Source organism: Phaenicophaeus curvirostris, chromosome 16 (assembly GCF_032191515.1).
Source record: "Phaenicophaeus curvirostris isolate KB17595 chromosome 16, BPBGC_Pcur_1.0, whole genome shotgun sequence".
NCBI classification, from domain to species: domain Eukaryota; kingdom Metazoa; phylum Chordata; class Aves; order Cuculiformes; family Cuculidae; genus Phaenicophaeus; species Phaenicophaeus curvirostris.
Window position 1 is genome coordinate 14632318 of NC_091407.1, and position 14473 is coordinate 14646790.

At 55.3% G+C, this 14473-nt stretch overlaps 1 protein-coding gene across 2 annotated transcripts; it reads left to right on the plus strand.

Annotated features, from left to right (window-relative positions):
• Positions 1 to 1269: 1269 nt before the first annotated feature.
• CDIP1 (cell death inducing p53 target 1) lies at positions 1270 to 14367 on the plus strand. 2 transcript variants are annotated; one of them, XM_069869863.1, is made up of 6 exons: positions 1270 to 2175; positions 10584 to 10681; positions 10989 to 11087; positions 11402 to 11548; positions 12358 to 12622; positions 13176 to 14367. In XM_069869863.1, exons 3-6 carry the CDS (start codon positions 11003 to 11005, stop codon positions 13285 to 13287), a joined length of 609 nt encoding a protein of 202 aa, XP_069725964.1. In that variant the 5' UTR covers positions 1270 to 2175; positions 10584 to 10681; positions 10989 to 11002; the 3' UTR covers positions 13288 to 14367. The 2 variants fall into 2 exon arrangements, with proteins under 2 accessions (XP_069725964.1, XP_069725966.1); XM_069869865.1 differs by lacking the exon at positions 1270 to 2175 and having other exon boundaries at positions 12361 to 12622.
• The last annotated feature ends 106 nt before the right edge of the window (positions 14368 to 14473 follow it).

The window sequence follows — 14473 nt, forward strand, 5'->3', positions numbered from 1 at the left end:
GTTTTGTACACTGCTTGGAAGGAAAATGGGTCTGGAATCCCTACCAATGTATTCAAAATAACTTCATTGTGTCGCAAAATTGGTGAGGGAATTCCAAATGGGCTCTCGAGGGGCTGGTTAATTCTGAAATGCAGATAAGCCTCCTCAAAAGTGCTGATCCTCTGTGACTCCAACCTCCTCCTCCCTTGGAGTTTGCAGTGTTATTTAATGGAAGCCACATGCTGGTCAGTTGGATTCAGCAGTGATGTAGCTGTGTTAATTGGCTTTCTCTCAAAAAGTTCTATAGAATGAGGGAGCAATAAAAAAAATAGGGTGCATAAAGGAATAAAGTATTTTTAGTGTAGTTTTGGGAAGGAAATATATAAAATTGGGCAGCCTGATCTAGTGGGAGGTGTCCCTGCCCATTGCAGGGGGGTTGGAACTGGATGAGCTTTAAGGTCCCTTCCAACCCAAACTATTCTATGATTCTATGAAAGTCTTGAGCGATGCTGTGGGATGCAGTGGGTGCTCATCCTGTGTTCATCTGCTCTGCGCGGGAGCAGGGAGATGCCACTGGATGGGCAGCAGGCTGTGACAGCAGGAGATGCCGCTCTGTGTCAGAAACTGGAGAGCAAAACTTGTAATTTGGTGTTGTTAGAATGCTAGGATTGGAGTAGAATTTGTTTTTTTTTTTTGCTCGGGATTATTGTATGTTATGTTATTCACATTATTAACTAGATATGGAAAGGGTGATGTGATGCAGTATTTATCCTCTCAGGTGACAATCTACAGGCTCCAGGCAGCTTCCCATGGACGTTATCAAGTGTAAGTTTGAGTTGTTTGTCAACTGCAGGGAAAGTCTCATGGATAAGCTTTCTGGTTCCCCAGAGATCTGGCTTGCAGCGCCTTCTTTTTCTCCCCTGAGTCTCCCTGGAGTGGATTGCTAAGGAGCAGAGGAACTCAGGTTTGTCTTTAGTGTTTCTTCTAAATGGAATCTTTGTGTCTGTCTTCGAGGCTGGGTTGGATGGGACCCTGGGCAGCCTCGTTTTGTGGGAGGCGTCCCTGCCCATCGCAGTGGGGTTAGAACTGGATGGGCTTTAAGGTCCCTTCCAACCCAAACTATTCTATGATTCCATGAGGGCAGGTCCCTAGCCCGTAACTTCTGAGCAGAGTGCACCTCCTGAGCAGGACACAGTGTGTTTTCCAGGACCAGCCTGGCTGCAGTGAGCTCTGTGTTCAGAAAGCTGACTTTCTGGGGGCTGAGTTCAGCTGCTCCAGGGATCCAGAGTGCTCTGTGCACCCCTGAGCCTTCCCCTGTGCTCCTAAATGTGTAAGTGCTGGGGTTTGCTTTTGAGGTGCAGGGTAATGACCTCTCTTCACTGGCAGCTCACAGGCTCTTGGCTCTGTTTGGATGCCACGGTGAGCTCTGCAGACGCGTGATGCTTCCTCGCAGCCGTGTGCTGCAGCTTGGGAGCCTGCGGCAGAGAGCCAAGAGCTACCCCGGTTCGTTCTTTTCATTTCAGCTGGTTTTTCTTTAAGTATCTAGGTTAAGTGGGTCCTGGCAGTGCTGCTTCTGCAGACCCAGCGTGGAGAGCCAACACGCTTGGTCAGCCCATCTGGAGGCGAATAGCACTGGATAGAATCCCAGAGGCGGCAGCAGATCCCGACAAGCACTTCTCCCGCACGTAACCCTTTGTGGGTGTTGCAGATAAACCATCCTTGTCTTAAGCGGGGGAGATTTTGCACCTGCTTTTCCCCGATATCCATCCAGAGATGCTTCGCGAAGCAGTAATTTGATTCTCAGGCTGAGGACAGCCGAGCCCGGGGCGGCGGCATGGAGATTATCTGATTGCGCTTTGGATTTAACACCCTGAGAATTCTTGCTTTGGACACAGGACCTGGCTTCCAGCGAGGATCCGGCTCTCAGTCCATCTGCCTGCTGGGTTACGGTGGCAAACAGAAGGTCAAACAACACATCCGAGGTCTCAAGGTAAATAATTGCCATGGGGATGCTCCTCTGCAGAGAATGGGGAGATGGATTGAGCAGCAAGTGACCTTCTCCTCTGCAGCCCTTTGTTTTAAAGGATTGCAGAACTCTCCATCCCTGCACCGAAAGAAGAGCCTCATCCTCCTGGAAGAAGCATTTCTCTGCAGCTGAGCTCTGACTGCAGGAGTGTGGGAGAAACCTGCTGTTCGGTGAGCAGCTTGGTGGGTTTGCAGGGCTGGAGGCGTGGGGCTGGCGCTGGGGGAGACGCAGCTGAGCCGCTCGGCAAAGGAACAGACCTTTCCCTAACTTGGGTTTCCATCTGCGCCTGGCATGAGCGAGCGAGCCGTGGGCATGCGCCCTCCCATCATCTTGCCCAGGACCAGGATGAGGAGTTGAGGAGGAGCTGCCGGGGTTAACCGCAGGGTGCAGGAGGGGGGTTCGCACCAAGGATTGCCAGGCCAGCCTCTTTCTAAAAGAGGCTGGAGCACTTTATTCTGCTGTTTATTCCTTCCCTCCTGGCTCTGGGGAGATGGTGTGCAGGCTGGAGGCAGCGAATGTGCATGGGAAAACACAAGGCTGAGGGGGAAGTTTGGCTCGGTTCCACATCAAATCCAGGCAGAGGTAACAACCGATACTGCTTTTCCAGCCAGGATTTTTTGCTATCTTTCCTTTCAAGGTAAGAGCTGTCTGCTGTGGATTGCATGTGGTGCTTTCATGAGTTGAGCCACATCCCTGCAAAGCTGCGTGTGCGACGGGGCATGCGCGTGGCCAGGGCAGCGTCCCCAAGGGTCTCTGGTGCAGAGAACGCGCTGCAGAGTGGGGCCAGGCTGGCCTTCCGAGGTGCTGCTCAGAAATGCTCTTGTGAAGGAGGGCAGCTTTCATCATCACGGTCAGGGCATGGCTCCATCCACCTCTCGTCCACCTCATCCACTTCATCCACCTCTTAGCTACCTCTCATCCACCTCTTATCTACCTCTCATCCATCTCTCGTCCACCTCTCATCCACCTCTGCTCCGTTTACTCTCCTCTTCCTACCCCTAAAGCCCTTTCTAAGGGTAACAGGCTTTCAGTTGAGTGATGTTTTGCTAGCATCTGATGTGCTCATGGTTACCAGCCTTCCTAGTCTCAATATTTCTGTTTCTGGAGCAGGGAGAAGCCTGGGGCACAGATAGCGTGGCCAACACCACCCCAGTGGTGGCCACAACACCACAAACACTGTTGTCTTTTCACAAGGAAGAGGTTGGCCTCAGCGAGAAAGCCCAGCTTCTTCTCAGCTCTTGACTTTGCTTTTAAAGATGCTTTTAGAAAAGCCTGGAAGCTGAAATTTGTGTCTGTTTGATGTGCAATGAAGCTGGAACTGGTCATATCCTTATTTATTCATTTAATTTTAATGTGATTATTGTTTCGTGCCTCTTCTAAATATCAGAAGTTATTTTTTTGTGGAGGTAGAGCTCGAAAACTGTGCAGGAGCAGCTTTTGAAGTGGCAGCACCACTGACTGAGAAGTGGTGAGAAGAGGAGGCTGAGGGGAGACCTCATTGCTCTCTACAACTACCTGAAAGGAGGTTGTGGAGAGGAGGGAGCTGGGCTCTTCTCCCAAGGGACAGGGGACAGGACGAGAGGGAATGGCCTGAAGCTCCACCAGGGGAGGTTCAGGCTGAACATTAGGAAGAAATATTTCATGGAAAGGGTCATTGAGCACTGGCAGAGGCTGCCCAGCGAGGGGGTTGAGTCACCTTCCCTGGTTTAAGGGACGGGTGGATGAGGTGCTGAGGGACATGGTTTAGTGACTGATGGGAATGGTTGGACTCGATGATCCGTTGGGTCTTTTCCAACCTAGTGATTATAGGATTCTATGACTGGTTGAACAAATGCTGCTTCCTGTCTCAGTGGCTGGAGTCACAGCTCACGTAGGCAAAACAAAAGCGAATAGCTGTGGGGCTCCAGGTATCAAACGCAGGAAGAGCAAGGATAATGCAGGCCATGTTTCTGCTCTTGGGAGCGGATCTTGGCCATGCTGGGAGGCTGACCCAGAGCTGCACGGGGCTAATGTGAGTTAGACCTGCCGACAATCCGCTCCATCCTCAGATTTGTCTCACCTCGGTGATTTTATCCAGGAGGAGGAAGCAGCCTGAAGCGTGCACGGCTGCTGCCCTGGCAGGACGGTGTTAATAGACCAAACCTCGGGGTCTCCAGGCAGTGCAGGAATGCTCTGTGCCTGTCCTCTCCATGGCATTATCTGTTCTATGGAGTGTTAGTGGTGTTCCCTGCTCCCACTACAATCACCATCTGGTTGTTTTTGACAAACAATGCCCTCCATGCCTATTTGGAGAGCAGGAAGAATGGGCAGACCCTTCCTTTTGCCATGGAATCCCAAGGTGCTTCTGCAATGATCCTGTGTGATACAGCAGAGGGAAATGGGGCCAGTAGGGAACACTGGATGCCAACACCTCACCTTAATGGTTGGACTCGAGAAATGGTTGGACTCGATGATCCGGTGGGTCTCTTCCAACCTGGTGATTCTATGATTCTATGATCTCTCGTCGTCGCTGTACGCAGCTGGGAGAGCTTTGTGGTGACCAGTTCTGGATATGTCAATAATGGGAAGTCTAGGCTTTGAGGTACTGATCCCTAATTAATTCAAGATCCCTAATTAACTTGAGCTGGGGCTCTCAGCACAGGAAGGAACCTTGTGTTTCTGCACACAGGGCTACGTGCTGCCCCACCAGCTCTTGGCTGTAGAGACACCTCAGACAGACCTCTCGGGGCTGGGAGTTACACCCTGGTCTGGGCTGATCTGGAGATCTGCTGTTCGTTCTTCTCCTCACGCTGGGATGGGACCCTGGGGTGAGGGAGCACAGAGCCAGCTGGAGTAGAGGGCGCACAGATTGGAGCTGTACTTGGGGTCTTTGGGACTGCGATGGAGTCGTGCTGTCCTGGTCGTGCTTGTCATAGAATCATAGAATCACTAGATTGGAAAGGACCCACTGGATCATTGAGTCCAACCATTCCCATCAATCACTAAATCATGTCCCTGAGCACCTCATCCACCCATCTTTCAAACACCTCCAGGGAAGGTGACTCAACGCTCTCCCTGGGCAGCTTCTGCCAGTGCACAATGACCCTTTCTGTGAAATATTTTTTCCTGATGTCAAGCCTAAACCTCCCCTGATGGAGCTTGAGGCCATTCCCTCTCGTCCTGTCCCCTGTCACTTGGGAGAAGAGCCCAGCTCCCTCCTCTCCACAACCTCCTTTCTGGTAGCTGTAGAGAGCAATGAGGTCTCCCCTCAGCCTCCTCTTCTCCAGGCTAAACACCCCCAGCTCTCTCAGCTGTTCCTCATAAGGCCTGTTCTCCAGCCCCCTCACCAGCTTCGTTACTCTTCTCTGGACTCACTCCAGAGCCTCAACATCCTTCTTGTGGTGAGGGGCCCAGAACTGAACACAGGATTCAAGGTGTATTTGTCACACTGCTAGCAGCGTTCTGTTTCCTGCAGCAAAGCTCCAGCCTAGCCTGCACGTAGGCTCCCATGCAGCTGAGGTTTATTCCCTTGTGTCCATGCTGAATCCAAGCCACCTATGAAGGTCACATGCTCTGAGAAGGTACAGAGGGGTGACCAGGTGTGCCTGTGCATCCCACAGCAGCACTGCAGGGCAGGTGAAGCTTGCTGGAGCAGCGAGAGCAGCCACAGCTGGGATCCATCCTGCAGGGTCATGTGCTGGAGAACGTGCCAGCGTGGGCAATGCTTGGTTGCTGATCACCTCAAATCCTGTGCTTGGTTTTGGGCCTCTCAGTACAAGGACACCAAGAGGCTGGAGCACGTCTGGAGATGGGAACGGAGCTGTGAAGGGTCTGGAGGTGCTGAGAGCCCTGGGGCTGTTTAGCCTGGAGAAGAGGAGGCTGAGGGGAGACCTCATAGCTCTCCACAGCTCCCAGAAAGGAGGTTGGAGCGAGGTGGGTGCTGGGCTCTTCTCCCAAGTAACAAGGGATGGAATGAGAAGAAATGGCCTCAAGTTGTGCCAGGGGAGGTTTAATTTGGATATTAGGAAAGATTTCTTCACTGAGAGAAGCTTAAAGCCCTGGCAGAGGCTGCCCAGGGCAGTAGGGGAGTCCCCATCCCTGGAGGGGTTCAAAAAACATGTTGAGGTGGCACTTTGTGACGTGGTTTAGCAGGCACGGTGGGGCTGGGCTGACAGTTGGACTGGATGAGCTTAGAGGGCTTTTCCATCTAGAAATGAGCCCTCTAATCTCATCCAGTCCAACGGATGAGTGATTCCAGGCTCGAGGGAGAGGATGGCTGGCACTGGAAACACAGGGCAGAAATACCCCACCAGAGCTCAGGGTGTTTCCAGGAAAACAAAGCCTTAGTCAGGGGACGGTGGCTGTTTGCAGAATGCGGGGAGCGAAGGAAAGCTGCTCAGGCTCAAGAACAGATGGGTGTAAGCTGGCTACAAATAAACTAGAAACCATGAGGCTGTCGGAGTTGGGGGGGCCTGGAACAGGCTTCCCATGGGAATAGCAGGAGCAGGAGGGCCAGCGCGCTGCTGGCATCGTGTTGTCCCCAGAGAGGGAAGCGAGGAAGGGCTGATCCAGAGGGTCCCCTCGGTCAAGCTGCCAGCCCCTGGGGCCCTTGGCTTGGCTCCTGCATTTCTCAGGTGCGATGTTTGTGGTGGGTTCATGTTCTGTGGGTACTTAAAGTAGAGGAGCCAGAAAAGCTGTACTCCAGTCTTCCAGTCGAAGAGAACTGATCTGCATCATTAGCTGGAAGCAGCATCTCCTCTGTCCACCCCGTTACTGATAATCAACTCTGCCCAGGGAGGGGGTTGAGTCACCTTCCCTTGAGGTGTTTAAGGGACGGGTGGACGAGGTGCTGAGGGACATGGTTTAGTGATTGATGGGAATGGTTGGACTCGATGATCCAGTGGGTCCTTTCCAACCTAGTGATTCTATGATGGGCCTCCACTAGGCACTGGTGACTCCAACAGATCCTGAACTTAAGCCTGGTAAACTTGACTGAAGTTATTTGTAAAGCCTTTATTTTTTTCCCCTAGGTGCTCAGCTGGTCTATAAGCGTGGTTATTCCAGCAAGCCCTTGCGTGGGTGCAATCTCTGCAGTCTTGGGGAATGTCTCTTCCCACGTGAGAAGAGCTAGTTTGGTCTGAGCTGTTTTCACGGCACAGAAAGGCACTGGTGGTTCAGTTTTAATAAACCAGCATGGTGAGCGTGGGACAGCTTTGTGATGCACTGGCCAAAAGGCTCCTGGGGCTGGTGTGGGCGGTGGAGATGCTGGGGCACAGCACAGCCCGCAGGGTGTTCTCCCTGGGGGGCTCTGCGTGCCGTGGAGTCTCTGCCACCAGGTTCCAAGTCCCGTCTCTGTGGCGGTGCCGTGGGCAGGAGAAGTTTTGTTTCTCCTTCGCAAGACAGAGGGAGCAAAGTTGGTTTTGCGGAAAATAGTGGGTAAAGCTTAGAATGACCAGCAGCGGGAGTCCTTGTTCTGCGCTTCTGGGATTGTGTTTGGATGCAAAATGCTACTGGGGGGTTGTTTAGTGGCTGGATCTTCTCAACTCCCCTCCCTGTGCCTGGGTACCATCACCCTGCTTGGCTCAGAAAGTCTCTCTGGGCAGGACACGCTGTGGGCTCCAAGCCCTCCTGCTGCCAACCAGCTCCGGAGAGCGATGCTGCTGCTCCACTCTGCCTTACGAGGTGAGGATTGCTTTGCTTTGCTTTGCTTGGCCCATGGAAGAGGCTGCCCAGGGAGGTGGTTGACGCACCTTCCCTGGAGGGGTTTAAAAGATGAGCGGATGAGGTGCTGAGGGACATGGTTTAGTGATTGATGGGAATGGTTGGATTTGATGATCCAGTGGGTCCTTTCCAACCTAGTGATTCTGTGATTCTATGTTGATTTTGAGAGGGAATACAGTGGGGTCAGCTGTGCCAGGGCGCTGATGGGTGGTCTGGGGCAGCTCCTGACTGGACATGCAGGGGAAACTGTGTGTCCTCCTGCTCCAGCAGAGCTCCTGCCCAACGCAGGGGGGTCAGAACTGGATGATCTTGAAGGTCCCTTCCAACCCAAACTATCCTATGGTTCTAAATCGGCTGGGGCAGGGTTTGTGCTTCTCACTTTAAGACAAAGGAAAGCACAGGAAACGGCTTCTAAGAGGCTTAAAAGCAACAGGCTTTCTTTTCCTCCCGGGAAGGGCACGCAGCCAACATCTTGCGCGTTACGGTTCTGTCTTAATAAGCAGAATATTGCATTAAGGGTGCCTGAGTCTGCCAAGCATGAGCAGAACAGCTCTGCAGCCCCTGTGGCTTCCTTCATCCCAGTGCACGCGTGGTGCTCAGATCCACAGGCCATCACCCTCGCCGCTGCTTTTCCTGCTGGTGGAGGCAGCAGGATTAATAGCTGGCCCAGCCCAGGGGTTGTTGCCTCCTCTCACGGATGTTCCTAGAGTGGCTGGTGCAGCATCGGGCTGGGAGCCTCTTGATCTCCTGGGTTTCCTCGCCAGCTGCTATGATGATGGGGGCAGTAAGGCTGGTAGGTGCTGAAAGGCGTCGTGTGGTGGAAAGGCAGCGTCCAAGGGGTTACGGAAGGAGATCTGTGACATCAGGAAAAAATATTTCATGGAAAGGGTCATTGGGCACTGTCAGAGGCTGCCCGGGGAGGGGGTTGAGTCACCTTCCCTGGAGGGGTTTAAGGGACGGGTGGATGAGGTGCTGAGGGACATGGTTTAGTGATTGATGGGAATGGTTGGACTCGATGATCCGATGGATCTCTTCCAACCTGGTGATTCTATGATTCTATGATTAGAAAAGCTACGGGCTCTGCTGCCTTGCGAGGGTGAGGAAAGCTCCCCTAGAGCCAGTGACCCCAGGCAGAGGGTTGGAGATGCTCTGCTTGGGCTGGGCTCACCCAGGAGGTGTGGGGACAGGGGTCTGAGGCTCCTGGGCGGGTTGGTTGGCTGCTTTCGGAAGAATACATCCTCCTTTTCTCTACCACCCTGCCAAAGCTAAAAAGAGCACAGCCCAGTTTGTAGCTTTGTAGGTCACTGAAGGAGAAGGACTCCGCAGCGCCGCACTTGGGGTGCTGAACCCTCTGCATGGGGAGTTGCCTTCTCCTGCCTCGAGAGGAAGAAACTGGAGAGAGAAGCAGGAGGGAGATGACCACCACATGATGCTCCAAAGCCGTGTGTGAAGCACACCCCGTCAGACCCCTGGGGAGAAATGTTAGCCAGTAAATACAGCCATCCTGGGAGACCTTGTGTCTTTGCTCAGCTCTGGGAGGGATCAGCAAGGGGTTCTGGTGCTCCTCCCTGGACCTGTGACCTGATTAGATTCCCTGCTACCTTGCAGGAAGCTGCTTGGAGTGTGAGCTAGAAAAGCAGGAGTGGAATAAAGCAAAACCAAGCAGGTTGGGGAAGGGTGGATCTTCCTTCCTGTGCTTGCTGAGGCCTTGGCTCGCTTGGCCGCAGCCGGAGGTGGCCACGCTCCTCACCGGGGTCACCTGCAATGCAGGCAGCGCTGGCCCAGTGCCCGCAGAGGCTGGAGTGGGATCTGTGAGATGGACCGAGAAAGCACCATCCTCACAGCAAGCCCAGCTGCCTCCAGGAGAGCAGAAGACCAAGGGGAATGGGACAAGCAGGTCCAGCAGGCCAGCAGGTCCAGGGAGGTTCTTCTCCCTCTGTACTCAGCACTGGTGAGACCGCTCCTCGAATCCTGTGTTCAGTTCTGGGCCCCTCAGCACAAGAAGGATGTTGAGGCTCTGGAGCGAGTCCAGAGAAGAGCAACGAAGCTGGTGAGGGGCTCGAGAACAAGAGGAGCAGCTGAGAGAGCTGGGGTTGTTTAGCCTGGAGAAGAGGAGGCTGAGGGGAGACCTCATTGCTCTCTACAACTACCTGAAAGGCGGTTGTGGAGAGGAGGGAGCTGGGCTCTTCTCTCAAGTGACAGGGGACAGGACGAGAGGGAATGGCCTCAAGCTCCGCCAGGGGAGGTTCAGGCTGGACATCAGGAAAAAATTTTTCACGGAAAGGGTCATTGGGCACTGGCAGAGGCTGCCCAGGGAGGGGGTTGAGTCACCTTCCCTGGAGGGGTTTAAGGGATGGGTGGACGAGGTGCTGAGGGACATGGTTTAGTGATTGATGGGAATGGTTGGACTCGATGATCCAGTGGGTCTTTTCCGACCTGGTGATTCTATGATTCTGTGATTCTAATTAGGGGCACATCTGCGGAATGGGGGTTTGGGTAGCTGTGTGAGACCCCAACAGGATCTCCTAGCGCTGCTTCTGAGGCTCCGACAGCAACGTCACCGTGTCCCATGCCTGACGGCAGCTTCCCAAGCACCAAGCAAACAGCCTCTTACTTGTGTTTCCTAATTTAGTTGTGTCCTACCAGATAAAACCGAGCCAGAGTAAACAGGGAAATGGGGTTGCTCGATACTGTTGCACTTCTTTGCTGTTCAGAGCGTGTCGGTGGGGCTTTTCCAAAAACCGAGGACATGTGGCTGCCATTGCGGGGGACACATGGTGAGGTTCCTGCCCTGAGCCGTGCTCCTCATGGCGGCACCAGGGAGGGGGTTTGGTGCAATTGCTCCCCTTCCTCACTCTTGCTGTCTCCTTCCACACAGATCAGTGGGGGAAGCCAGCTCCCAACCTGCACTGCTCTGAAGAATCGTTCTCGGCTCTGCTGAGTCCTCTGGGCTCCTTGCTGCGAGGAAGAGGACAGGTAAATTTTACCCCAGGTGAAATAGTGTCTCCAGCTGTTACAGATGTGTATGTGGAGATGCTCTGTGGGTTTGCGCCCTCCGCCTCAGAGTTAGTGTTTTCGGCTCAGTTTTCTTCAACAAGAGAGTGCTGAAGCCCGGGCAGAGGCCGCCCAGGGCAGTGGGGGAGTCTCCATCCCTGGAGGGGTTCTACAAACGTGGCACTTTGGGGACAGGGTTTAGCAGGCACGATGTGGTTGGGCTGAGGGTTGGACTGGATGAGCTGAGATGTCTTTTCCAACCTCACTGATTCCATGATTCTCCTTGCAGGGCCACACTGAGCCATGTCCAACGACCCCCCGCCACCCTACCCGGGCGGCCCCTCGGCACCGCTGATCGAAGAGAAGCATGGCCCACCCTCCGCGGATGGTACGGGGGGAACCGGCTGCTCTGGGGATCGGGGTGGCCTTGCCATGTGAGCGTGGTTTCCCTGGGATCACCCTGGCAGCTCTACCCTGCAATGTGCAGGGCGCTGGGGAGGGTGGTGGGATGCCCGGCCGGAGCTCCTGGGGGAGTGAGGAGAGTAGAAAATGCTCCCTGCTCAAAGCTTCTGCTTGCTGAGGTGAACCTGGGCTTCTTGGTGCCACTGCAGACCCCACCTCGTGTCTCTGCTCCCCAGTGGGACCCATGCCCCATCAATGCTGCTGCCTCCCACCCAGGCTTCTGACTCTGCTTCCTTCTAGATGGCGTGGCCCCCGTGGTGGGACAGCCCCAGGGGGCTCCTGTCCCCCCTCCTGAATTCGGGCCACCCCCCTACGAGCCTCCCTTGCAGCCGGGGTTCGTGCCCCCCCACATGCCCACGGACGGCTCCGCGCCCTACGTGCCCCCCGGTGAGTGCTGCGGGAGACAGGGGGGCGAGTGGGCAAGGACCCCACTGACCCGAGGGCTGCGGAGGGGACACGGCAGGGGCTGGGGAAGCTGTGTGGGGCAGCAGGGCTTCTGGGGTTGGGGGGCGCAGTGCGAGCCCCCCAGCAGGATCCAGGCTCGCCTGCCACATCTGGGGAACAGGGGTTGTGGGAGCAGCTGAGGGAGCTGGGATTGTTTAGCCTGGAGAAGAGAAGGCTGAGGGGAGACCTCATTGCTCTCTACAACTCCCTGAAAGGAGGTTGTGGAGAGGAGGGAGCTGGGCTCTTCTCCCAAGTGACAGGGGACAGGACAAGAGGGAATGGCCTCAAGCTCCGCCAGGGGAGGTTCAGGCTGGACATTAGGAAAAAAATTTTCACGGAAAGGGTCATTGGGCACTGTCAGAGGCTGCCCAGGGAGGGGGTTGAGTCACCTTCCCTGGAGGGGTTTAGGGGACGGGTGGACGAGGTGCTGAGGGACATTGTTTAGTGTTTGATAGGAATGGTTGGACTCGATGATCCAGTGGGTCTTTTCCAACCTGGTGATTCTATGATTCTATGAAATGTCCTCAAGTTGCACCAGGGGAGGTTTAGATTGGATATTAGGGAAGATTTTTTTCACCAACAGAGCAGTGAAGCCCTGGCAGAGGCCACATGTGGCCATGGGACATCAGGATATGGTTTAGCAGGCATGGTCAGGCTGGACTGACAGTTGGAATGGATGAGCTCAAAGGTTGTTTCCAACCACAGCGATTCTGATTCTCTGATGTTCACTTGCCCCCGTTTCTTGTTTCCAGCAGGTTATTACCCACCTCCAGGCCCTCACCCCCACATGGGTTACTACCCTGCCCCGGGCCACTACCCTTCTCCTGGCGGCCACACAGCGACTGTCCTTGTCCCGTCGGGGGTGGCCACCACGGTGACGGTGCTGCAGGGAGAGATCTTCCAGGGCGCCCCGGTGCAGACCGTGTGTCCCCACTGCCAGCAAGCCATCACCACCAAGATCACCTATGAGATCGGGCTCATGAGCTTCCTTCTTGGCCTCTTCTGCTGCTTCGTGGGGTAGGTGCAGAGCGGGGCCCTCCCTGCTGCCAGCCCCGCGGAGGTGGTGGTTGCTCTGTTAGGAAAAAATTTTTTATGGAAAGGGTCATTGGGCACGGGAAGAGGCTGCCCAGGGAGGGGGTTGAGTCACCTTCCCTGGAGGGGTTTAAGGGAAGGGTGGATGAGGTGCTGAGGGCCATGGTTTAGTGATTGATGGGAATGGTTGGACTTGATGATCCAGCCGGTCTTTTCCAACCTGGTGATTCTATGATCCCAGTCCCGGAATCCGTGGTACTGCAGAGCCACATTCTCTCCTCGCAGCCAAGGAAGGGGTGCTTGCCCCAGCCCCTGGAGGAAGGTCTAGCTTTGTCACCTTTGTGCATCTCCCCACTTGTCCCTTTCCTCATCAACAAAGCAATTCCCCGAGGGGCAGGGTGCTCTGTGCCAGGCTTCGCAGCAGCTGGGGGCACGGCCGGCTCCCAGGGCGAGTACTCGCCTCTCTCGCTTCTGCCCCACACAAACCCAAGGCTAGGGGGGTGCCCTGCTCACAGCTCTGCGCCTCCCTGTGCTCCAGGTGTGACCTCTGCTGCTGCCTGATCCCCTGCCTCTTCGACGACTTCAAGGATGTGACGCACACGTGTCCCAACTGCAAGGCCTATATCTACACGTACAAGCGCATGTGCTAACAGCACCCTGGGAGCCCGAGGAATGACACCAGCCTCTCTCCCGCTGCGTCCTCCTCGTCCACATGTGTGCAACGCTCCTTTGCTTCACCCTCTGGTGGTGTCTGTGTCCATGTATCCCCGCTCCCTCCCACCCAGAGCTGCCCACCTTCCCCAGGCTCCGCTCCTCCCTGTGAATGGTTGGGTTTGCGATGCCGGTGCGCCGGGGATGGGGGGCCCTGGCCCATAGGAGTGGGGGGAGCCATCTTTCTGCACCCCATTATGCTCCAGGGTGCTGGAGCAACCTGGGGAAGCCCTGCAGCTGCTGGATGTGCCCACCCTTCACTGCCCCACAGCACAGGGGTGCCTGGATGCAGGCAGGGAGGCCCAAGCAACCTGCAGAGGAGAGGTGGCACAGCCCATGGGGTGGATTTAGGACAGGGCTTGCTTGTGGCTCAGCAGTGAGGAGAAACAGAGGGCAATTCAGAGCCCTCTGCAGCCAGGTGAGCATGTGGCCAGCAGGCAAAGCCCCTTCCCAGGCAGAGCGGTGGTTGAGGAATGGGGTGGGGGGACGGCAGCAGCACTGCACCCTTAACTGCACCCTCTGCATGCGCCCCTGCTGTGGCTCTTTTGGGGAAGGAAAACCCCTGGCAGGTCCTCACCCACCCAGCACAGCGAAACCGCCCCCGGCATGGTGCTCCCTGCCCCGGCCCTGTAGATTAGGGGGGTTTGTTCCCACATTGGGGCTTCAGCGCAGCCCCGTGCCCACCGCGCAGAGCCTGGCAGCATCTGTGGGCACACACCCCGCAGCACCCAGCCTGCCACCACCGCAGCTGCACCCCAAGGGTTCCCTGCATGGGGGTGTAGGGGGTATTTTTTAGCTCACTCGATACAGGGCAGAAGGAAGGGGGCAAGTGGGCAGTGAGAGGAGCTGCCAGCACTATGACAGGTGAGAGGACCTGGGAGCTGTTTTCAGCCTCTCCAAGGCTGCTGCTCCTCCCTCCCCAAGCAAAGCAGATCTCTCAGTATGCAGCGAGCGGCTGCTCAGAGGGGGAACTGTGGCACTAGCCTGTGTTTTTATGTAAATAAATAACAGACCCTGAACTCGTGTATATGTCTTCTCTTCTTCCCTGCTCCAAACCTGCAGCAGATCTACCCCCAGGGTAGCTGAGGATGAGGAGGGACACGGCAGCAGGGGGTCAGGGCACAG